At 47.6% G+C, this 24770-nt stretch overlaps 1 protein-coding gene across 2 annotated transcripts in view; it reads right to left on the bottom strand.

The window, feature by feature from the left end:
• Positions 1-24770, bottom strand: part of LOC119386846 (hemicentin-2) — a 283270-nt gene that overhangs the window by 41596 nt on the left and 216904 nt on the right. For both annotated transcript variants that reach the window (XM_049413266.1, XM_037654114.2), the window contains exons 4-7: positions 17578-17688; positions 16500-16703; positions 6322-6618; positions 4976-5260 (exon numbers count right to left, since the gene is read on the bottom strand). In XM_049413266.1, coding sequence (XP_049269223.1) covers positions 4976-5260; positions 6322-6618; positions 16500-16703; positions 17578-17688 — 897 coding nt within the window. The remainder of the gene's footprint in view (positions 1-4975; positions 5261-6321; positions 6619-16499; positions 16704-17577; positions 17689-24770) is intronic.

Here is a 24770-nt window from a genome sequence, read left to right as displayed (position 1 = left end):
TTCCTGTATTCTGGCGAGCGTGCGGGAAACACCAAGGTGTCCAGCCGTCGGGTCGTCGTGTAGGGCCTGTAGGACTTCTGGTCGCAATGATGAGGGCACGACAAGAAGGTATTCGGTTCGAAGTGGCGAGAAGTTCTTCTTCAGGAGAACGCCGTTCCGTAAGAAAAACGACGGCAGTCCTCGCTTGAATACCTTCGGAACAACGGCGGTCTTGCACTCGAGGTACTCCATAAGGTCTCCCAGTTCCGCGTCGGCTCGTTGCCTTTCGGCGAAGTCATCGGTACTTATAGTTCCTAGGAAACAGCCATCGTCGTCGTCTTGCGGCGGCGCGTCGACGGGGGCACGAGACAGGCAGTCGGCGTCGGAGTGTTTTCGTCCGGACTTGTACACGACGGTTATGTCGAATTCTTGAAGCCTCAAACTCCATCGTGCGAGACGACCTGAAGGGTCCTTCAAGTTAGCTAGCCAACATAAGGCGTGATGGTCACTGACAACTTTGAAGGGCCTGCCATAGAGGTAGGGGCGAAACTTTGACGTAGCCCAGATGATGGCAAGGCATTCCTTTTCTGTTGTGGAATAGTTGGCCTCTGCCTTGGATAGTGACCGGCTAGCATAACTGATGACCCTTTCCTGCCCGTCAGTCTTCTGCACAAGGACGGCGCCGAGTCCTACGCTGCTTGCGTCGGTGTGGATTTCCGTATCGGCGCAATCGTCGAAATGCGCAAGTATGGGTGGCGTCTGCAGGCGTCGTTTAAGTTCTTGAAAGGCTTGCACTTGCGCCGTTTCCCACCTGAATTCCACGTTAGCCTTCGTGAGAAGCGTCAGTGGTTCGGCGATTCGTGAAAAGTTTTTGACGAAGCGTCTGTAATAGGCGCATAAGCCGAGAAATCGGCGCACGGCCTTCTTGTCGGTGGGTGGCGCGAAGTCGGCGATGGCAGCTGTTTTCCGCGGGTCTGGGCGCACTCCAGACTTGCCGATCACATGACCCAGAAACAAGAGCTCGTCATACGCGAATCGGCACTTTTCTGGCTTCAAGGTCAGTCCCGAGGTCTTGATTGCTTGAAGTACTGCCTCAAGCCGCCGGAGGTGCTCGTCGAAGGTCGAGGAAAACACGACGACGTCGTCCAAATACACAAGGCACGACTGCCACTTCAATCCGGCCAGTACGGTGTCCATGACGCGCTGGAACGTCGCAGGTGCCGAGCAAAGTCCGAAAGGCATGACCTTGAACTCAAAGAGGCCGTCGGGTGTTATAAAAGCGGTCTTTTCTCGGTCTCTTTCGTCTACTTCGATCTGCCAATAGCCGGTCTTGAGGTCCATCGACGAAAAGTACGTCGCGTTGTGATGTCGATCAAGGGTGTCGTCTATCCTTGGGAGGGGGTACACGTCCTTCTTCGTGATCTTGTTCAGGCGCCGGTAATCAACGCAGAAGCGCAGTGTCCCGTCCTTCTTCTTCACTAACACCACTGGTGACGCCCAGGGACTCTTGGACGGCTGGATGATGTTGTCGCGTAGCATCTCGTCGACTTGTCTCTTTATCGCGTCGCGCTCTCGAGTCGAAACTCTGTAGGGGCTCTGACGGAGTGGTCGAGAATTTTCTTCTGTTAGAATGCGATGCTTAGCAAGGGGCGTCTGTCGGACCCGCGATGACGAGGAGAAACAGTTCTTGTATTGCAGGAGCAGCGTTTTGAGCTGGTCTTGCTTGACCTTCGGAAGGCTCGGGTTAACGTCGAAATCTGGTTCGGGACCTCGATTCGTCGAAACAGGTTCGGCAGCATCGAAGAGGGCGAAAGCATTGCTGGTGGCCACACATTCGTCGATGTAGGCAACGGTCGTACCAATGTTGAGGTGCCTATATTCGTGGCTAAAGTTCGTCAACACTACCTTTGCTTTGCCATGACGCAGTTCGGCTATACCTCTTGCGACGCAAACCTGACGGTTCAGAAGTAGGTGCTGATCGCCCTCGATGACACCTTCAAGGTCTGCGGGTTCTTCGGTGCCGACGGAAATAATGACGCTGGAGCGCGGCGGAACGGTCACCTGCTCTTCTATCACATTCAGTGCATGGTTCCGTGGCGTCGCGTGGGGCGGTAGCGCTTTGTCTGAGGTTAGTGTTATCGACTCAGACCTCAGGTCGATGACGGCGCCGTGGTCACTTAGGAAGTCTATTCCAAGTATCACATCTCTGGAGCAGTTTTTTAGGATTACAAAGCTCGCAGGATAAGTCTGGTTATTGATGGTGACTCTCGCCGTGCAGACACCAATCGGCGTTATCAGATGACCTCCAGCGGTTCGGATCTCGGGGCCTTCCCAAGCAGTCTTAACTTTCTTCAACTTTGCTGCGAACGGCCCACTGATGACGGAATAGTCGGCTCCAGTATCGACGAGAGTGGTGACGTTGTGGCCGTCGATCAGAATGTCGAGGTCGCTAGTCCGCCGTCTTGCGTTGCGGTTATGTCGCGGCGTCGGGTCACGGCTACGTCGGTTTGCACCGCTGCTTCCGCGTTGCGTCGTCAGGTCTGCTTCCGGTCGCAAAGTTTCGTCTTCAGGACGTCGTTCGGCGTGCGGCGGGGGCTCGGAACTTCGTCGTGGCGTCGTCGACGACGGCGGAGGATCTTCAGCATTTCGTCGTTCAGCAACCGCACCTCCATCGGTTGCTGCCCTTAGTTTTCCGGATACGGGCTAGGCGACCGGCCCCGGTTTGGGCCAGTGTACTGCCGGCGGTGCGGTGACATGTAACGGCCGGGCGACGGCGAGCGGGAAGGTCGTCGTGCTTGCCACTGTGTTCCGGTGAGGTAGTCGTCGATGTCGCGAGGCCGTTCGCCTGGCTGCGGGCGCGGCGCGTTGACGGCGAATCCGCGTAGCCCCATCTGACGGTACTGGCAGCGGCGGTACGTGTGGCCTGCCTCCCCGCAGTGGTAGCAGAGCGGGCGGTTGTCAGGGGCGCGCCAGACATCGGTCTTCCTCGGGGTATAGCGCTGGCCGACAGGTGGGCGGTAGGGCGTCGGTGGCGGCGGCGGCGTCTGGCCGACAGGTGGACGGTAGGGCGTCGGGGGCGGCGGCGGCGTCTGGCGACGGTACTGCGGCGGTGTGTCGTCTCGGCGTGGGCGTGGAGGAGCAGCATGACGGCGGGCTGCTGCAGCATAGCTCATAGCTTCCGGCTCAGGTTGCGACGGTGCAGCAACTCCTAGCGAATGCTGAAGTTCCTCGCGAACGACGTCGGCTATGGAATGGACCTGGGGTTGCGATGCAGGAAACATCCTTCGCAGCTCTTCGCGTACGACCGCCCTGATCGTCTCACGTAGGTCGTCGGAGCCCAGCGCATGTGCTTCCCCGTAGTTCGTCGTCGGCATGCGGCGGTTGTACTGCCTAGTGCGGATTGCTAGTGCCTTTTCGATTGTGGTGGCCTCCGAAACGAATTCCGAGACCGTCTTCGGTGGGTTGCGCACAAGTCCGGCGAAAAGTTCTTCCTTCACTCCCCGCATCAGGAATCGAACTTTCTTTTCTTCGGACATGGCGGGGTCGGCATGGCGAAAGAGGCGAGTCATTTCTTCGGTGTACAGTCCGATGTTCTCATTGGGGAGCTGTACACGGGTCTCGAGAAGGGTCTCAGCCCTTTCTTTCCGGATGACGCTCGTGAAGGTGTCGAGAAATGCGGTGCGAAAGAGGTCCCATGATGTTAGCGTGGACTCTCGATTCTCGAACCAGGTCCTTGCGCCATCTTCAAGGGCGAAGTAGACATGGCGTAGCTTCTCGTTGCAGCCCCAGTTGTTGAACGTGGAAACCCGGTCGTATGCCTCCAGCCAGCTTTCTGGATCCTCGCATGGTGATCCGCGGAATGTCGGCGGCTCCCTCGGTTGGTGCATGACGACCGTTGTAGGCGCCCCAGCGGTTGTCATTGTGGCTGTTGTCTTCTTCGCTGTGATCCTGGTGTTGTCCGGTAGGGGTTCGTATTCGGGGGGTAGTCCTTTCTGCCGGCGGCTGGTTCGAGGATCCGGGTTGTCCTTAGAGTCGTCTTCTTCGCGGCTTGAGCTTGGGTCAGCGCTCCGCGGTGGCGTCCGGATCATGAAGCAGCACCTCCACCAGATGTCACGTGGTCGTGACGTCGACGAAGACAGCAGTCGGCGTTTGCAGAATGAAACTGTTTATTTGGCCGAACTTGTGGCCGGGAAAATGAGAACTAGAACTACAGCAATACACGCTGTACAATGATAGCGGCGAACAGGGCGTCGTCCGTCGATCAACAGACAAGCGGTCAAGCGCGTCGGCTTTTATACCGGCGCTATCGAACTTTCCAGCGATATCGCTGGTGGTTGCGCAATCTCTAGAATGAGCTCGAGCGTTCGCGTCTTGCGCGCAATCTTAACAAAATCATCTACAACAATCGTGAAGCTTCTCGAAGACTGAGGCGCGGTTTGCGCTGAGCGTTGCCGACGGCGAATGCAGCAAAAGTGATAAGAAACGTACGTGGCAATATAGTAACATGGAAGCAGTGCGTTTAACATGCTTAAATCCCTACGGCTTGTCACATGAACCCACTGTCGAATTGCGGCGCCTTGACACGCATGATTCAGTCTGTGTGTCTACTTCCCTTCCCTGTACATTCCTCTCTAATCAGCGACAATAATAATAGCAAAATGTGGGATTTTACGTGCCAAAACCAGGTTACGAATATGAAGCGTGCTGTAGGGAAGGGCTCTGGTAAATTCGACCATCCGTTGTTCTTTAACGTGCACTGACATCGCACAGTACTCGCGGCTCTACCATTTCGCCTCCATCGAAAGGCGGCCTCCGCGGCCGGTGTGGAACCCGCGAATTTCGGGTCAGCAGCCGAGCGCCGTGACCACTGTACCATTGAGGTGCATAACAGTGACATTTTGTCCTCTTTCTTGTAAATAAACAAATTCATCATCGTTATGGCTACCGGCTACTGGAAACTCCACGACAGCACAAACTGCACAGGTCAGGCACTCACGCTGGACGCGCAGCTGAAGCGTCTCTCCCTGCGTCCTTCCTTCTGAGTTCTCGGCGCTGCAAGAGTACAGGCCCGAGTGGTGCGTCTGCACTCGCTGAATGACGAGGAAGTTCTTGGAGACCAGCACATTCTCAGAGGCCTGCAATTCGTCGCCGTTGAACTGCCAGGCAACTTCGTCCACCGGAGGGTTGGCGTCCGCGCGGCATTCGAGGTACACGTCGTTGTTTTCCTGGATGTTCTCAAGGCTCAGCTTGGTGCCCAGCTGCAGTGATATCTTCGGTTTGTCTGCAACAGTCGTTGAGAACAAACATGGCACATCATCACCAGCACACTGATCGAAATTGCCTTAGTCATGCTACGTAACACTGTAGTCATAAACATAGGAAATAACAGGTGGGACAAAGAACAACCGTCTGCAAACTAAATCATGAAATAACCCCCACTCAACGTCACAGTGCTCAATAAAGAAACAGCTTGGTGTCATTTTTGCAAAACAGCGTTTGTCTATGAAAGTCTCAAATAGAATCTATAACTATCCGCATTATAGCATGATAATATTCAGCCAGAGTACGTCGACACACTTCTTAAACACTTCTAACACTTCCTTAAATCCCTCAGTTGCATTTTCGCACAATCTGTGTCTAGCACTAGGAAGTCATAGTGAACATTAGAGAAAGTGAATATCGTCGTTTAAGTTAAGATCATCAGGACACTTTCAAACGAGGGCAGCGGCTCGTTGTCATTTGTAGTACAAGAAAAATACCGTTTTTTTTTGTTCGTATTCGTAAACGAACAACACTGTGGTCGTGTTTCTTAAACGATAACCCCAATTTACGCTACCACTGCCACCGTGCCTAGTCGTTACTCCTTCTCATTTTCTCTTCTCATTACAGTGTACCGAGCGGGGTACACCCTTCGGTCCTAACGTTGACTCCTTATCCAACTTTTCAATATCTGAATTTGAAACTTCTCCTAAGACCTGTTAACTCAGCGCGATTGTCACGGTTGCAGTTTGTCCGTTACTCTAATATAATGAATAATACTAATACTATAAAAAACATTGCGCATTGCAGGACATGGCAGACATTCAGCTAACTCGTTATATCAGCTACGTCTGCATAATCTATGACACCACGTTACCGCGTAAGTATCGACTCAGCACCGTCGATTGTATGCTATATAATAGAAGCTGTGTGAGCATACGATATCGTCAACTGGGTCAATCAACGTGCTCTTGTCCCTTGACGGGTATAACACTATTGTCTACGGGTGTCTAACGTATAGCGCGTTTCCCATTCCTTTAACACAAAGTTAGATCTCGAGTAATTGGCGAGCTTTTTACTCACACTGGATATTCATGGTCCACGTGTCCTCCTCCACGCTCTCGGTCATTGCCGGGTTCTTGGCGCGGCAAGCGAGGCTTGAACCGTGGTCGTCTCTCGAGGGCGTAAACGACACCACACTCGTGGTCATATTGCCGTCCGTGGACAAGTATACGAATGTGTGATTGAGTTCCCGTAGTCCCTTCCACCACGTAACCACGGGTGATGGCCTGGAGCCCCATACTTCGCAGCCGATCTCTGCAGGAACGCCAGCCGAGATCGGGATCTCGGTGCGCCTTATCTTCACTGATGTGGGACGCACTGCACAGCGAGAAAGTTGAAAAAAAAAGAAAAAGAAGATGAGGTTTTGCTGGTGCACATGCTGAGCGTGAGAATTGCCTTGTCAGATCAAGTGTACCTTTTGTAAACTGAGAAGTACACATATATATCGACGAATCGATCAGTGATTGAATAAAATAATCACATCGTTTATTTCAAAATAAGGAGTACGAAATTAAAAGCTTGAACAGCTTAAGGAGGTATCGACGCACTGCTTCTCAGAAACAAAACACACAATGATCTTACGAGTTCTCTATGTATCCATTGTTTGCTGTGATCCAGTAATCCCAGGAGTCATTGCTCATTTATCAGGATACTTGAGGCGAAATATTATTATGACAGCTTGCGCACAATTGCAGCACGGCTTGTTGTACCTTTGCTGACGCGTGCTTACGAAGGATATTGGTAGGAACTACGATCTATTGGTCAAATTAACGTCAGATTGCTCTAAATTAACGTAAATGCGTCACATTAACGTGATCTCTGGCGCATTCAGAGGGGGCTAGCAGTACTGTTTTTTGAAAGGCCGTTTAAAAGCTTTTTCAGCTGTTTACAAGAAGTACCTTTTTTTTCTTTCGTCGAAAGTGAATACGCCTTGTGCACCGCCTATAGAGGCGCCTCTGATAGCCACCTAGCGGGTGCCGCCGACAGTATTTGCGGGAAGCCGAGCAGACGACAGCGCTTTGCACAGCTTTGCTGTGAGGAGATGAATGAAGTTCGCGGCTGCTATTTCTCCTTCGTGCGGGTGCCAGACAACTAATTCTGCACTGGCAGCTGCAGGAAAGGCGCAGGCCTCCACGAAGTGGACTTGTGCACCATGTTTGTCACGAACGAGCGCTTAACTAAGCGCACGTCGCCGATTTCGAACGACGGCATGAAAGCCTGGCACCGACGGTTCGTGCGCGACAGAGAGCGCGCATCGAAAAAACAAGTATAAAAAGGCGCCGGGAGCGCGCCCGCGCGCCTCTTACCCTCTCCGCAGAAGACGCCACCGACACAGCCAACGAACGCGAAAGATCGGGATATTCGAGAAAGGAAAGCCGAGCTAGCGGCGCCGTCTGATTCTGCAGACGAATCGGTGAGAGGATCTCGCCCTTTCACTAGCATTCGCTGTGCTACACACAGACGAATCATACGCACCTTCCCGAACCCAGGCGCGAGCCGATACAGGCAATGCAAGCGCAGCAAGCGCGCGGGGGCAGAGTCAGTCAGTGAGGAGTTAGTCGGCGAAGAAGTTATGTCGTTCTGTGATAGCATGCTTCGCTCGACCGCAGAAGACGTGTTGTTTGATGATCTAGCGCTGTGAATTAAGTATCAAGAGGGTCGCCGAGAAGACATGTGATGACCGACTGCGGAGAAGAACAAACGTCCGCGTGGAGTGAGTCGTCAAGCCGGTGAATATCAAAGGTGCGTCGCGCAGACCAGCGTAACAAGATCCAGCTATGAGGTGCAGCTCGTGGTGAACATCCGCTTTGTTTTGTTTACGAAGGTGATGTCTCAATCACTTCTTGTTCTTTCTGAAGTCAACCATTGCTACATTTCTGTTTCTGTAAATAATAAATATAGAACTTAGCTTGTAATAGCGCGGTACATGTACCGCGCTAGTACAAGCTACTTCATGGATGTCCAACTCGCCCTAACTACAACACTTCTGAAATATAGAACGTTTGAGCGAAGTGCCCTGCACGGCGGTCGAACCGAACCAACGCATGCTCAGGCTGATAACTTTGGTCGTCTACCAGTGTCAACATGATCGAGTGCATCCAGCGAGCACCGATATGACAGAACGAAAGCATTAGAACAAGAAGCGACGTTTTAACCCGCACAATGACGAAGCGGCTCGTCTTTGCCAATGAACAGCGGCGATCCATTGCTTCCGTCGCTCTTGCTCAGGAGGCCTTGCGGTAAATGAGTAAAACCGTGTTCCGGGCGCGTTTTTGTAGGTGTTTGAGCACTCCACTCCACAGCAATTGTTATTCGACATCCCTTGAAGTTTCGGCCACCACACATACGACGAACGTTGCTTATTTCACTACGGAAACGTGAACAACGCGGAAACACACGTATAACGACGTAGGAAACGACGGCGGCCGTCTGCTTGCTTTCCCGAGAGCAATGACTGAGTTCGCCGCCTATGGCGCATCCGTCGGCGCGCACTAGGCGTATAGGTATGCTTCTGGGATATAATTTTCTTATCTTCCCAGCTGATGTGACGCGATGGTCGCGATGATGAAGGGATGGTTTTAGCCTCACCGAGCCCCGAAATCAAACGCGCAACACCAGTGAATGAGAATTTCGACTTTACGTCTCTGACTGGTCCGCTTTCTCTTAGTTATCTTGTAATATACCGCCACATCTGCAAAGAACAGTGTGCAGGGAGCTATAGTATAAGCTCACAACTAGCTCAACAATGTTCAATTGGCACTCAAAATATTTATTATAGGTCCTATGTGAATAAACGCATTCACGTCAGCCGCTACGAATAGGACGTCGTCAGCATCGTCGGCGGGCAGTCCTCTTCAATTGATTTTGTAACGGGCGCTGCGCGGCTTTTCCTAAAAAGACGAGATCTTGTTAGTCATATTGATCAAATTGTCGTCGCCAGTTTCTGCAGTTCTGTGGCGTCGCGGGGCAGCCAGGCTATTTTTGCGAGAACTGCAAATTTATTCTCAATAACGAGATAATATTGAGCACAAAATTGAAGTACCGTAAACAACTAATTTTGTATGCTTGACCTCGTGCATAAGCATTGCGCAATAAAATGTTTTCACGGCTTCGATTACATCGCGCGATATACAAACGCTGTGAGTATAAAAGAGAAAATTTGGTGGTTGAGGAATAAATATAGAGCGGAACAGTTTTTTTTTTCATTATTCCATCCACGAGCGCATGCGCGCTGAAAACGAATGCAGCCAAGTAGTTGCGCAGCCTATAAATCGTAGCTATAAAACGCGATTGCCAAGAAGCCCGTTCTAAGGGTCCAGCGCGGACTCGTGAGGACGGGATACATGCATGCCGCACGAGCAAGGCCGGAAATCAGCCCTGTCCAAAATACATTTGGAAAAACAACGACATATCTCGGCAGTCTGTAAATCGTGCAGCGACGCTATTGACGGAAGGAAACGACTGCTTTGACCTTGCTAATTTAGACAGGAAAATTACAAATGGCCTGACACGTGCCGATTCGCTCAGCTCGAAAGAACGCTTTCTCGCAATCTCTATCCGGCAAACATGATCTCGTTTCGAGAATAGCACGCAACGTGAGAACGTTTCCTGTCGCCTCAAGTGTGCACAGACAAATTACTTTGCTGATTTCCCAAGCTTTTCACCCCCTCGTTATATATAAAGAACAAACCCGATTGTTTCTGCTGCATACAACACGCAATCTACGAAAAGGCTCGGCCGCTACAATGAGCGTTTCCGATTGCTTCTACAACTGCATTTATTCAAGAGGAAAGGGCAATCTTGTTCGAGAGGTACATTTTCGCCAACAATTTGTTGGTAGTATTTGAATCTTAGTGCACATTTAACGCACTGTGGCGTGCGTAGTATTTTCGAAACATGGCGTGAGTGAGTGCCTGTTTTAATGCCGCAGCCATTCTCATAATTACACGATTGCAGTTGAACAAATGTGCGTATGATGCACTGCAACAAAAATTCTTAGAGGAAAACGAAACAATAATACTACTTTTCCATCAAAACGGAAGCGATGCCACACTTCACGCAGATGGGACACGTGTATTCATTATTAAGCGCGAGCGTTAGCTAACTGGTTAAGAATGATTGCTAGCATTACGCTGAATCGACGAGGGTGCTATTTTTAAGCAATCCGGTAGAGGAACAAATGTCCGAGATTCGCCAACTAACTACTTCCTCATTCATTATTATCTTAAAACGAATACTGGGAGAGAAGTGACCAATGCATCTTTCGCATAAAATAAGGCTAAGCGGAATTAATATTTATTCATATTTCTATGTGAACCTTTATTGCCACTTCAAAGAAATGTTTCCTTACATATTCCGGTACAGGCAGTAAAACGCGAATAAAATATTTTATTCACGAACTGTGAAAAATACAAACCAGCCTGTTTCAAGGCGGAACGTGACAACGACAAGCCCCGGTTTATTCTCGCCCCTTGCGTACCCGAAACTTTAATTACGCTGTACGAGGTTGCGTGCAATAGCCGTGCATTTCCGAGCAAAGAACTAAGCGAGGTGGCTAGAAAATCCGAGCATCCGCATATGGGAAATTAGCCTTCAAGTAATAGTGAACTGGAAAACGGAGCTTAAAAATACGAAGCTTTAGAAATGTGCGCGAAGAACGGTGCAAAATGTAACTGATCAAATACCTATGCACGAATTTATATGAAACGGAGTTTTTGTTAAGCGACAAACGAAGACTCTGAGGATGATGACGAAGTTGCTACAGGCGGGATGATGCTGCCTGGCAGACTTGTCCGAGAATTTCCCCACCCAATCATCTCCTTTTGTGTGTGGCCTAGGTCCAGGCCTGCAGCCAGGAATTTTTTTCGGAGGGGGGGGGGGGGGGGGGGGAGGGTGCGCTTGCTGAAAACCTTGACTATTTGAGAAAAACACCTATCTTCATTATTTATTTATTGTAAAAACACATACTTCATCAAAATTTCGGGCCTGCCTGGGTCACCATCTAGCGCCTAAAGTGCCCCTAAACAACCTTTGAATATATAGAGAACGAATGCGTCATTCACTTCGTGTGTTTCCCGTCTTTCCGGTGCACTCCTTGACGTCAGCAGGGTAATTTACGTGATGTCAGGAGCATACAAGCTCTCGATTGTTCCATATACGAAAAAAATGAGTTGCACATTTTTTCCTACAACACTTTGTCACGTAGTCGCGCACCCTTTCTGCGTTGTCTAGCTTGACTATCGTGCGCGATGAACTGATTTCATTTCTTTAAGTGCTCTTTCGACTGCGCAAGCAGAGACAAAAGCGTTTAACCGAAAATCGAAAAATTCATATAGGCTCAGCGCCTAATGCTGATATTCTCCAGGTGCTTTCTAAAAAAACAAAAAAAAAACAAGTGGCCAGGAGGAGTCAGCGCTTGTAGGAAGGGTCTCGAAAGCGAGAAAAAAACGTCCTCTTGTAGAATGGTTTAGGCAGTTCAGGGGTCCTTTAATCCGGTCTCTCGAAGATAAGTCATAAGAATGCGTGACATTCTTTGGCGCAGAATCCAAATACTTCTGGCAAGACTTTCTGTTCGACGCACAAGTGGGCAAGACATCTTTACCTCATGCTGTCCTCTAATCTTCCTACTTTAAGGAAGAAAACGCCAGCAGGAAAAGACTAAAGGCGCGGTCGCACCTGCTGCTAGCACCGTCCGCCCAACCAAGTTAGTCACAAAGCGACTGTTCGCCAATGGTAGGAAACGGCCGCTTTGGTGTCAAAACGCCTACATAGGCTCAGTCGCTCGCTGCTTAATTTCTCGTTCGCGCGACTGCAGTCGCAAACACCTGGACCCATGAGATGCACAGGAACAAGGTGTCAGCTTATTTTACAGGGCAATCGCAATGCGACCAGGTGGGAATTCTGCGTGGTGACCGGTACAAGTAGCACCCGTCATAGTGGTCAAGTAGATATGGTGCTCTACTGCTGATCCGAAGGTCAAGAGATCGAATCACGGCCGCGGCGGCCGCATTTCAGTGGAGACAGAGAGACACATAAAGCACGTTGAGTTAATTGGTCCTGAGAAGACGATGAGTGCTCCCGTTAGGCGGCGTCATCTGCGGGCCGCACCTAGAGTCACTGGAAAATTTCAGAGCACCGCAAAGGTAGGCTGAACGCGGGCAACATTGGACGGCGGCGGCCATTTCCCTTCCAGACCGTCCGGCGCGTTGCTAGCGTGTGTTGAGAAGTGACCCATCTTTTCGCCTCGATGCCGTGTTACGCTTGGCGTAACTGCAGTATGTGTGTGTGTTTCTTCAAGAGGATATCAGAAGTGATTTCGAGTCATCGACAGTTATGAATAGACTGCGCGGTAAGCGGTGTAACTAATGAAACTTGCGGCGAATGTTGCCATGTGCTTGCGAACTCTCTTCCTGGCTTCATCGGTCTCTTTTCGTGTCACGGCCGAGTGTGTTCGCTAGGTCTCGAGCTGTAAACATAGTTGCATTAGCGTAGTGACTTCGTGCGAGATGCCATTACTTCGACACTTGGTGAATATTGACTGCTCGCGCTAGCTTTGAAGTCGGTGTTCAGGTTCACTTCATAGCGCACTCGAGGACAATATGGAACAACATCCGAGAACATTCAACATTGCGTCCTTCGACTGACCGCTGACGCATACCTTGCTTGCGCACATGCTTGATGTTCAACTGGGTGTTATGTGTAATAGAAGTGGTGTGTGTACGGTAATTGGAAGTTGTGCGTCACGTATTTATGTCTCGGTCCGAAACGCCAGCACCCGAACACATGGGCGAATTCGCGTGCAGTAGGTAAGGTGCTTCTTATTTTACGAATACGTTGTCATTTCCTAACAGATACATAGAAAATAGGCCATCAAAAATAATTGACATCACTACTTAATTGTTTCATTTCCTATCTTTTGTCTCCTTAATATTCCCAACGTTGCAGTGCATTTGCAAATATTTTGCTGTGTTCCAGCAAACTGTTTCTTTTTTTTGTTGTTTTTGTTGTTGTTGACGTTGTCAGTGCGTAAACAGCTGGGGTTCGGTTGCTGCACTGCTTTTATTTCAACCTTTTTTTTTCATAATGCACTCTTTTTAAAACTACATCGGCACAGTGTTTTATGTTCATTTGATCAGAAATAGCACATCCCGAAAATTTTTAATGCGCATGCTACTGCAACACAGTATGTATATGGACCTAGGGCTCGCATGAAATCGATTCCCTCAATGCGTGAGATCTGCCGGGTTCCCCCCCCCCCCTTTTTTTTTTTTTTTGCTGTGACAATTTCTAACCCGCTAAACAGTATTGTAACGGTACGCTCGGCGCAATGCAGCAACATTCTTTTTTGTGCAAAAAATAGGAAAATACGCTTAATAACATTGTCTTATACCAAGTTTATCGACAGAGTTCCACGCTTCTGTTTTGCGCAATGAGAAATGATCATGCCACAATTCCCTTCAAGGTATACCAGTAAACAGTTATTATTTTAATAAATCTTCGATTTCGCTCTCGTGCGTGACACGCTCATAACTCGAAATACATGCACAATCTGTTCAACAGTTCGAGATATAAACAGCCCAGCAAATAGAAAGGTATGTAGCTACGTAGTTTTCAATATCGCTGAACATAGCGAGCCGAAAAGGTGAAGTATTCTGTCGCATGAGAGCTTTTCCAGCAAAGTTTGTTAGTTCACTGCAGAAATGAGTGTTCTTCGAGGGGGGCTAATTCATTCCGGCCAACTATGCAGTCCACTTACAACGACGCTCAAAAATAAACGAGATTCGCAAAGTAGCTCACCAGCAACGTTCTGTTGCTGGCTGAGCTACTCTCTGGCATCTGCATGGCGCGTTTAAAAAAGCGACCAAGTACTTCTAGGGACCCTGGTACTGCTAAATGTCCGGCCACGCGCTGCGTTCAACGCGCCTGCACACAAGACACTTCGAACGGATAGTGGTAGCCAGAGGTCACGTGATGCGAGTAAGCCAATCGCGTCGGTGGCGGCGCGCGGAAAACAGATGCGAGACTCTGAAATGTTTCCAGCGACTCTAGCCGCACCCACGATGGAGCTGGGAGGTTGTTTCTCGGGCTCCCCGGTTAGCCCAGAGCTGCTCTTCCCAGAACGGCTGTTCCTCTAGCAATTTCCGGGGACGAGAAAATGCTAGAGGCGTATGTGCGTAGATTTAGGTGACATTAGAGAAACGCCGGTAGTCGAAATTTAGGAAGCACTCGACTACGGCGTCCCTCATAATCATGTCGTGGTTTTGGGACGTAAAACCCCAAGAATTATTGCTATTGGGCATAAGTCCCACGCAGGTGTGAACATCAGTCGCCTTGAGTTGTTTTTTGGTAACCAGTTGGAAATCGTCGCGCGACCGGTGCTCCGGTGCTAGTTGCAGGTGTGAACGAGACTTAAGTGCTCTATACATGGCCCACATCATCTCATACAGTGCAGAATGTAGATGTAACATACGTGATCTTGATAGTGCATGCAGGAGTGCAGACTCGCCCTGTCCTTACTACGCAAACGGTTGCTTAGCGGTGGCCGCTCGCCGCACAGGGCTTATGCGGCAGTTGCGAAAGTGGCATAATACTACATTGTCATCTTGCGCAGTGTGCATCATGTATGTTGCATGTTCACACATGGTCAGCAAAGGTACATAGGATTTACCAACATAGTTATTTTTCTACACACACTAATAGAGCGCAACCACCTTTATTGCACGTGCTGCCGCTAGACATACCACCACTGTCTCCTTCTGGCACCTCGGTTACGGAGTGATAGCAACCACTAATAGATTGCATCGCGGAAGGTTTAATGATAAAAGTATTAAAAAAACGCGAAGTCTGCCGTAGACGGACCACTGAACGCAGTTCCGGCGACACGCTTGGGAACTAGCACGAGAACTTTCTTCTGAAATACAAGTATTGTCACAATGTCGTGGCAAAGGAAAACTAACTGCGAAAATGTTCTTATAGAAAGAAAAGAGCAAAGCATGGGTTCTCCAACTACCGTCCTCGTTTCTGCTGTACGCTCCAAAGTGGACAAGCTATTTCACACACCTGCAGTAAACGCTTATTCCTAATTATATATTTTACCTTTCTTACTTGATAATATTCAAGGTGGGTCCTCTAAAATTAATGGGAACATATTCTAATGGCTGAATTCTGAAACCATTCATAGAGGACTATCAAATACGACATACGATCGACATCGAATGAACAGAACGCTACTTGCGCGTCACACCTTGCTCTCTCCCATACGATACCATCGTTTCCGACTCCTTTCATTACTTTCGCTTTCCACTTTCGGTGTACTTCAATTCTCGTGGCAGCCTAGCTAACGAGGTCTTTTTTTTTAAGCGAAAGCCGGTCCATCCACGTGGCTATCATTATGACCTACACTCGGAGATTTCGTGCCAGTCGCTTCCCGTCGCCTATACAAAACGACACAGCCTTTCTCGCAGTCAAAGTAGTTCGCACGCCCAGCGTGGCGGAGCGGAGTTGTGCGTTGAATACTGATGCCGGCCAAATAGTGAACCTCCGTACTGGAGGGCGCGCAACGCCGACCTAGTTGCGTGGAGGAACAGTGATGCACATTCTCTATTGCGGGAGTAGAAGCTTACGTCACGGTGGCGGTCGGGTGCGCTGAGCGATTCCAGATGCAGAAAGGTTGCCCCAGTTGAGAAGGCCCTCCACTCGAGATAACTAGAACTCGCTATGAAATTAACGTGCCCAGCAATGGGGATCGAAAAAGGCTGAGGATGACAATGTCGTCAACATAGTTACGAGTTTTGCCTCCGCGCTGACGAGCGCACCGTCAGAACTTGCCACAGTGGTGTTAGATTCAGGTAAGCACTTGTATACTTTACAGATAAAGCAATTGTACAGGCTTCAGGCTATTCACGTTGAAATTGCGGCCAGCACAAAGGACAAAGCCACAATGAATGTTAACAAGTCCGATTTCCTAAATGTCACGTGAAGTTTTGATATCTGTGTTTGTTCTTATTCAGTTCTAGATTATCATGTCCAATTTAGACAGCGGCCAAGAGAATATTATATCTGCTGTCGTTGCCTGCAAAATAAACAGTTACGAGTAAGTATCAGCTTATGCGCACACACGTAGAGAAATGCGCTTGATTTCTGCTCTTAGAACTCTTATATCGACCTTACTTTGGAAGTGATGAACCGAAGTGACTCACGGTTGAGGTCCAGCGTGACGGAGGTGTCAGCCGGCGAGGATATGTTGTTAGACGCTGTACAGTAGAGTGTCGAACGCAGGTCCTCTCTCCTCAGAGAGTGGATGAGCAGAGTGGAAGTGGTGAGCTGCGCTTCCGAAGAAGGGCGCACCTCGGCCATCATTCCGTCCGGCATGCCGCTCCACACAAGCGTTGGCTTGGGCTTGCCTGCAGCGATACATTTGTCGGTTGTTTACTGCCTGTCCGTCTAGGGCGGATGCATATTCAGTGAACACCCGAAATTTATTTATTCGGTACTGCCGCAGGTACTCAGCAGTTATTCCAGCGAAATATTCGAAAGTACTGGCATTGCATCACTTCTGTACACTTTGCCCAAGAAACATACCAGTTCTGTGAAGCTTCAACCTAGACCTTACGCAGTGCTGATCGTTATATCTGGATATATGCATGCCATATTATACGGGAGCACTGGCCGCCCTCTACGGGAAACATGAATGATAAACGTCAAAATACGAAATACAAATGATCCCTATACGTTAAAGAGAGTATTTTGCTTCTAGTTCAAGAAAAAATAAATACCCTCACCGATAGGGTGTTCTGAACACGAGTACGCAGGAAACTGAAATATATTGCCCCGACAGCTTATTGAAATCCACTGCCTTCTTTTCGACAACAAAAAAAAGTGATTTCACTTATGAAGTCGACAGCTGCTATCAAGACAACAATAGCATCAACTTGTTTTGCAATATGCTGGCACCGGCATAACATGTATGTGTCTGTCAGATATGTTTGTCGCTACAATTGGTCATGGCGATGCTCGTACTCTTTCACTGTCAGTAGGATAGAGGAAGTGTTTTTACGAGAATTTTTGTGCTGTGGACGCAAGAACTTTCTGACATTTTAATTCTTTCTACATCCATATAAAACTCAGTAGAATATCAGCCTCATTCCTGTCCTGTTTCATGTTTCTGATTTTATTCCATCGAAAGCGCTGGCCATGGATCAAGCGTCGCTTGCCTAGTTCCGTTAAAGAACGGCCATTTTCCTAAGAGAAAATCGTAATAAAGAGTATCGAACTTACCTCCATAAACGACGCACACTAATGCTAGCGTGCTGCCTTCATTGAAGGGACCAATCGTTCCTCGAAGTTCATTGCCTTCACCGTCTCGTATCACGGGTGGTTCCGGTGGTGCTGCAGTTCGCAAAAACAAAAACAAACCAACAAGATGGTCATTTAAAAAGAACCATCCCTCCCGTACAAATGCAATGAAACGCCTTATGCTTGTCAGCATGTGTGTTTTAAGTTCGCAATTTCAAAACATTTATGGTCGACGTCATCTCAGTAAGAAAAATATTTATTGTTCAATCAGTATGTCACCGAAAACCGCGCCACCGCAGCTAGTGTAACGAAAAAATGCACCTGCAGAGTTGATCGTCAGCGCTACGCAGCAGAGACTCGTGCAGGACGTTGCTGTTCGCGCTTGCTAGGCCTATGCTCCTGTACACTCTGGTCTTACAGTTCCTGTTGTCGACGCCATATCTCAGCTCTTTATTATACTGGTACTTCTATATTGAATACTGTGGGATCATGTTACAAAAAAACATAGCTTTTTTTTTCCCGAGCCCATGGCCTATTAGTATTAGTAAATCAGATCGCGACAAATAAAACAAGTCAAGCGCATGTATTGGCCCTATTGTAATAACGTAGGTGTAGAAAGTCCTTCATAAGAAACAGGATAAAATATCAGGGTGTACGCGCCCAAAGAACTATATCCCCTTCAGGCGCGAATTATAGTGCACTGTCTGCAAATGCGTCAAATTCGCATGGCATGATTGCAAGGCACTCAGTATTACATTCCAAGAAAGAAAATGAAGGAATGTGTTGCTTTGTGTGAGTTACAGTAATTCGGGTCTAGAATCAGAAAATAGTAAGTTTCGATTTACCGATACCAAAACACAATGTTAATTCGAAAGTTTCTGGGGGCATTACAATATTACCTTCATTTCTTTTTCTGTTTCACAAACGTTACGTTATGAGGCGTTGTTTATATAAAATTTTTATCTTGAAGTGGCATTTACGAGGGGATCGAAGCAACACCAAGCTCACGCGGAACATGCTGCTTCGACAAATCTCAAGCGCGACGAGCGGCCGCTTAAGAGCCTATCGTAAACTCTTTGAGATCGCTTACTGCATGTACATAGAACATATAGTAATGGTTCAATGTGCGAGCATTTATCGAAAGACAGTCAGACGTGCTTTCTCATCCGAGGTATATGTTGCGAAGGCCGCGCCTTCTGACATTTCGGACACATTGTTTTTAGATATCCGTACAAGGTCATGACAGGATGATGACAAATAAGAGTATGTCAGTGTTTTCATTGCTACAGAGGCTAGCCAGGGCGATAAACGACGATAAGACTTGTGCGCAAATGCAAGGGTGATATTTGTTTTTTCATACATTTTCTACTGGCATAGGTCATAATCGTTCTCCACAACCGACACAAATAACGCCGTTTGACCGGAGCCGGGCCCAGTAGCAGGCGTCACGGCCAGGCGCTTCCTTCCCCTACAACGCGCACGCTCTGCTTAGTTTCCTCGGCACCCCGCTTAGCACGACTACACTCATACTAGCGACGAACTCAAAACGGCAACGCCGGCGGACAACATCACTACGAATCCTCGCTCTTTAAGTGAGCCTATAAAACCTTACGCTGTAAAGCACTAACGCCATACCGTATTTGCACGCACAGTGTTAGCAATATTATATTGCAATGCACACTGTCCCATTCGCCGTGAACAATGCAGTTTATTTTTTATGCTTCTCCCCCGCATGCTGCTGGAGCAATTGAAGGGTGCTTGTTTCAGCTGACAATATTATTAGCTCGTTGCACAGGAGCAAGCGTGTGATTTTCCGATCCAATTCGAATCACAAGGGCTGAAATATCCGCCATCCTGCGGAGCATTCAAGTTGCATGTGCACAGATAGCATCAACATTGCTTAATTTTGCTTCGCTTCGCTGGGGAAATTTGTTATGGAAGTTTCATGGCTAACTTTAAAACAGTGCCTCCGGGAACAGTGTCTTCGAAGGCAGTGTTGACGCAGCTCGGTTGAAGTAGCCACCAAACACGTCAATGTTGACATGTTTACTCTGAAGTTGTCGTGCTAGACCCATTTAACTCTTTGAAGAACTCTAGTTTAAGCTAGTGTTTGCTAATCAAAAGTGTGCTTACTTACGGTCCTTGCAAAACTTGTGCTTTCATTACAAAGCAACGACATTGCAGCAGTCGAAAAGATTACTTCATTGGAAGTTGCAGTAGCTCGCATGAGAAGACTCATTTGCGTTCACCTCTCTCGCTCTTTTAATTAGCACATGAACTTCTAAATGCGTACAATTTTTTGATGCATTTGTCACATCACAACCATTGAACATATTTAAGACAACCGAAATTTTGAATATTTTGCGAGAGAACATTGTTAACAATACCTGCATATAATTTTGTGAAGAAGAGGGTAGCGATTTAACGCGTTGCACCGCGGAGCGAGGGGTCGGAAGGTCGAATCTCCGGTCGTACGCTTCAGAATTTATTTTCTGAACTATTTTTCTTTGCGGGTTTTATAAAAATATACAAACCTATACGTATACAGAACGGCACAGCGATGCGACAGCGAGAACACACCGAGAGTGTCCATATAATTGCGATCGCAATAAAATCAACTGCCATTCCGTATTCGTTATCTTTAGCTACACAGAGTGTGCAATTACTACACTTCTCATTCGGTAATTTTGAATTATTCAGGACGCTAGCCAATGAGATGTCACACATCAACCGTTATGACAAGAAGCCCATACAATGTTATCGTTGGTTTGGTAACAACCCCCTGCAGGGATTCTCGTGAACGTCCGTTCAGTTAAATATGTACATTTGTGCCAAGCCAATCACCTCGTAGGCCATTGAACCCAAGGTCATCTTGTGGTTGCATAAAGATTGTCGTTTATAATATTCACGCACAGGACAGATACGTCCTTTGTTCCAGTTCATTCGAAAAGTCACTAGTAGTACCCAATCAGAACCTTAGTCATAAACAACAGTCATGCACCGTCACTTCAGCGCACGGATCCTATCCTTCAAATACTGCTCCCATTGCTTCTCCGCTGTGAACAGGCGCGTCGCATATTCTCAAGCGGCGTAATACATACCAACATGCACAGAATCATCCGCCAAAAGCTGCCAACATGACCAGTCATTGTAATCTGGGAGTCAGCTTATCACGATATCACTAGCAACGCGATAGAAAACCTCGTGGCGCGAGGTTCCACCAACCGAGCCAACGCCGAGAAAACCGAGTCCAAGCCCATGCACCCTCTGGTCACGTACCATGACATCCCAAAACATTATAAGCTCACCTCCTGAACATACCCTCCAACACAGAAATCAGCACTTAGAGCGCAGATATGGAAATTCGTGGACATGGGGTGTCGCTAGAGTCGACGTTTCGACAAGCTGACTTGTGCTCTTCACATCTGCAACTTGAAGAGGACAGGTCCGTTAATCGAAACGTCGGCTACAGCGACAACCCGTGTTCACAAATTCTCATCTCTTCACTCGTCCACTTTCCCATTAACTTCTACCTTACTTAGAGGGTGGGAGGCGTTACTGCTACACCCAGTGAGCAATCACCCCATAGCCACTACTCATTTCTCCTCGCAGTGGCACTTCTGAGGAGAACCTGGGTTCCTTCATCATGCGGTAAGGGGCTTCAAACAATCAAAACTGAAATATACCACACCAACGAGGTGTGGGGGAGAGCCTTGGCCAGCTCCAACCTCGAGAATCAGCTGAGGCTTGCGCGAAGGTCAAGGATGCGGCCCGATCTCAGGACATCCTGGACTATAGGGTCTCTTCTTAGCTATATCCTCAAATAAAGACGTTTATTCTGTCTCATGACTCAAAACTGAATTTGCCATGGAGGAAGTTTCAGAAAATGGTGATAAGCCTCTCAACGCACGAACGTACCCGACGTTGAAGTATCGCTAGCCCGGCAGCCCTTCTTTAACCTTTGACAAGGGGATGTCAGAACAATTTATCTTCCGGATAGTATGATAAGGCTTCATGACCCTCTCATGCGTTCTTATCATTTATCTGGCTTCTCGTGTGCTTCGTGAGCCTCAGTTTATGACGCAACGAAAAGGGGTCATGACCTCGGCTTCCACTTTCTGAAATGTACTAATAGTGTGGAACGGTGCCCAAGGGTATTTAGACGTTCGTATAAAAATAGCGGCAAGATAGATTCGAACACAGGAAGTTAGATCAATAAGTAGACAATCAAGCAACGGATGCCAATATAAGAAAAAATTGCCGTGATGATATCGACATTAGTTTCCAGTCGATTGTGCCACCTTTTACCGACCACTTCTCCCTGTACTTTTTGAGCCAATTTTCTTTGCATCATTTCCTTGGTCCATTATCTCCCTGGACACCGTATCGCACCATTTCTCCTTTCTTTCTCTAGCTGCATCACCTTAACCCGGCGGCGTAATGACCTTTGTCATTTGAGCAACGACAAATTCTTGTCGCTAACGCCCGTCGACGGTACCTCTTTGTCTTTGCTTTTCCTTTCTTTTGCCGATGCCCGCAGATACGATTTCTCGTTGCACATCTTTAGGACGCCTCGCCTTCGGATTACATTGTTACGCAGTATTGTTCTTCCAACAGGCAGGAGTAAATAAAAAAAAACATTGCTACAAGAAGTTAAGGGGCGGGAATATCGAGAGAAGTGGGCTTCACGGAATCTAGCCTCCGTATTCTACAATCTTTCATTACAAAGGCTAAAGGTGAAAGATGACAATTTGTACTAAAATACCTGGATACAAATGCATGAGGCGACACTTTTTGTAGGTTTTGTTAAATATTGTAATGAACAATTCAGGTAGTCTAGTGAAAACTATATACTGAAGGCTAACTTGTCAAAAACAAGAAGCGTTCTCCCTCTTGATCGAGTGGCTCCTCACTTCTTCTTCCTCTCCTTCCTGGTCACAATCTCACGCCATCCGATCGCGTGCGGCGAAGGCACCGTTGTCCGCTGGGAGGGCGCGCGTAGTTTAAACACTGTCTCATGGCTTGCATCATTATTGACAAATACTGTGAGGTTCAAGAACCCACGAATGCGGAGAGAAGGCACAGAAACTGTATGATGACGTTTGTGTGGTCTGTAGCACATCTGAACTTCGAGCTTAACGTAGTTGTAGTGTGAACTCCTTTCAGATATGCGCATATTGTATTTTTCTTTGCAATATGGTTCTGCCCAAGACAGAAAAGTACTTCAGTTCATATATCTTACGTATTTTAGTCAGTCAAAGAACCTCATTGAAAGGTCCTGCAAGTTTGTGGGAAGGCTGAATATCCTGCCTAGGTGACAGTCCGCAGTTCTTGAGCCCTGGAGGTTTCCTCCACCCACTGGACAGCCCAAAGTTGATCTTCAAGGGCACAGTCCTGCAGCACAGTCTCCCAGCACGCGTGGAGGCGATCGCAAGAGGCTCTATGCCCAATATTGTTTGTTATCCCTCGACATTCCCATAGTAAATTTTCTGAAGTGGCTCTAAAACCATAGTTCTTGCATTGATCTGCCTTGCGTGTGCCTAGATAAATGAGGCGTGCGATCACCGGCTACGGATACAATGTGGCCTGTAACCGCCACCAGTCGACAGAATGCTTTGTGTTTAGCTTATGGCGGACAAAAAACACGCTAAAAATCCCCAAGCCTTTGTGAACTGTACACTTAAAATATAGTCAACGCTATGTTTTTTTTCTAGCTATGAAAAGCGAGGAGACTGTTAATTGAGATATGCCTAAATTTCAAATAAATTAACTTCAGGGGCTTTACATGGCGCAACCATGATATTATTATTAGGCACGCCGTTCTGTGGGACTCTGGCTTAATTCTGAGGAGCTGGGTTTCTGCAACATGCACCGAATACAAGTGCACAAATGTTCTTGTACTTCGTCTGTATCTAAATGCCATCATCGCAGTCAGGAAGTTCATCCTCGAGCTGAGCAGGGCAACCCCATATCCGCCAAACTACCGCGGCGGGTTTGCGATAAGCCTACAGCTACAGATATGTAACGTGACCAGCATGTTCAAGTCGTAATTTCTATGAAACACGTAACACCGCGATAGGCGCGTGGGACGCGCCTATCGTATGTGCATATAATACGTGCATAAAATCAAGAGGTACATCCACCAGATTAGCGGTTAAAAAACTAACGCACATCAAAATTTACCGGCAGCAATGAGCTATCTTTTTCGTGAACAACTGATGACAGTGATGAGAGCGTACCGCCTAAATGACAAGACCGTTACATGGTATTTGTTGAATGTGCGATTTCTAGGGGGGTTTGTCACTAATACATGTATATACAGGAATATTGCTACGTAATATTTGCTCGTTGGTACTGTATCATCCTTGCTGTGAGCAGTTGTTTTCATATACGCACAAAATTTACTAAGCAATCGATATGTTACCTTTATTTCACGTTTCCTTTTTTCGTAAAGTTAAAACAGCAGGGCATCCTACGTAAAGGAAGGCAACAGTAGGTTGAAAGGGAATTATGTGCTTCTAATGCTAGCTTTCTTAAAACATAATTGTATATATTTGTGATCTAAATTTGAAAAGAAGCTGCTAAATGTTGGTAATATATATGAATTATCATATTCAATGGGTAAAATTGCGACACGGGAGAGCAGCTAAATAATTGTTTGCTTTGTCGGGTTCTTATCACTGTCGGAAAATAAGGAGCAGAAAATTTAGAAAACCTTGCGTGGTATTCGGCTGCGAACCGTTAAATACGATTATTTCATTCATACTTACGCAAAGAAAACAATGAGGTTTTCTGGTAATAAAGTTATATACATGTACAACTCTTCAGTTACCATGGGAACGACGAGAGCTCAAGGTTTCCCGTTCACCTTTCTATGGACACGGACGGCTTGGCAATGTCCTGATTGCCTGTTAAAACTTTTTCGTAGCAACTTTCTTTTATGGCTCTACAAATTTCTTCTGAGCGCTAAATTTCTGCGTGACATGATTTGAAGGTAATCATAAACATATGAAATTATTCAGTACATAAATAATGTTGCATGGTCCACTCAACTTACTAATCACAGACGCATTGAGGAAATGCTGGTTCACGGATGCGTATAATTTTAGTGCCTGAGGCTTCATGAAAGTCACAAATCAAATTAATGGCATAGTACGCAACTAATTGTGCTCGAA

Source organism: Rhipicephalus sanguineus, chromosome 3 (assembly GCF_013339695.2).
Source record: "Rhipicephalus sanguineus isolate Rsan-2018 chromosome 3, BIME_Rsan_1.4, whole genome shotgun sequence".
NCBI classification, from domain to species: Eukaryota; Metazoa; Arthropoda; class Arachnida; order Ixodida; family Ixodidae; genus Rhipicephalus; species Rhipicephalus sanguineus.
The sequence above is the reverse complement of the archived record's forward strand: the minus strand, read 5'-3'. Positions and strand labels throughout refer to the sequence as shown.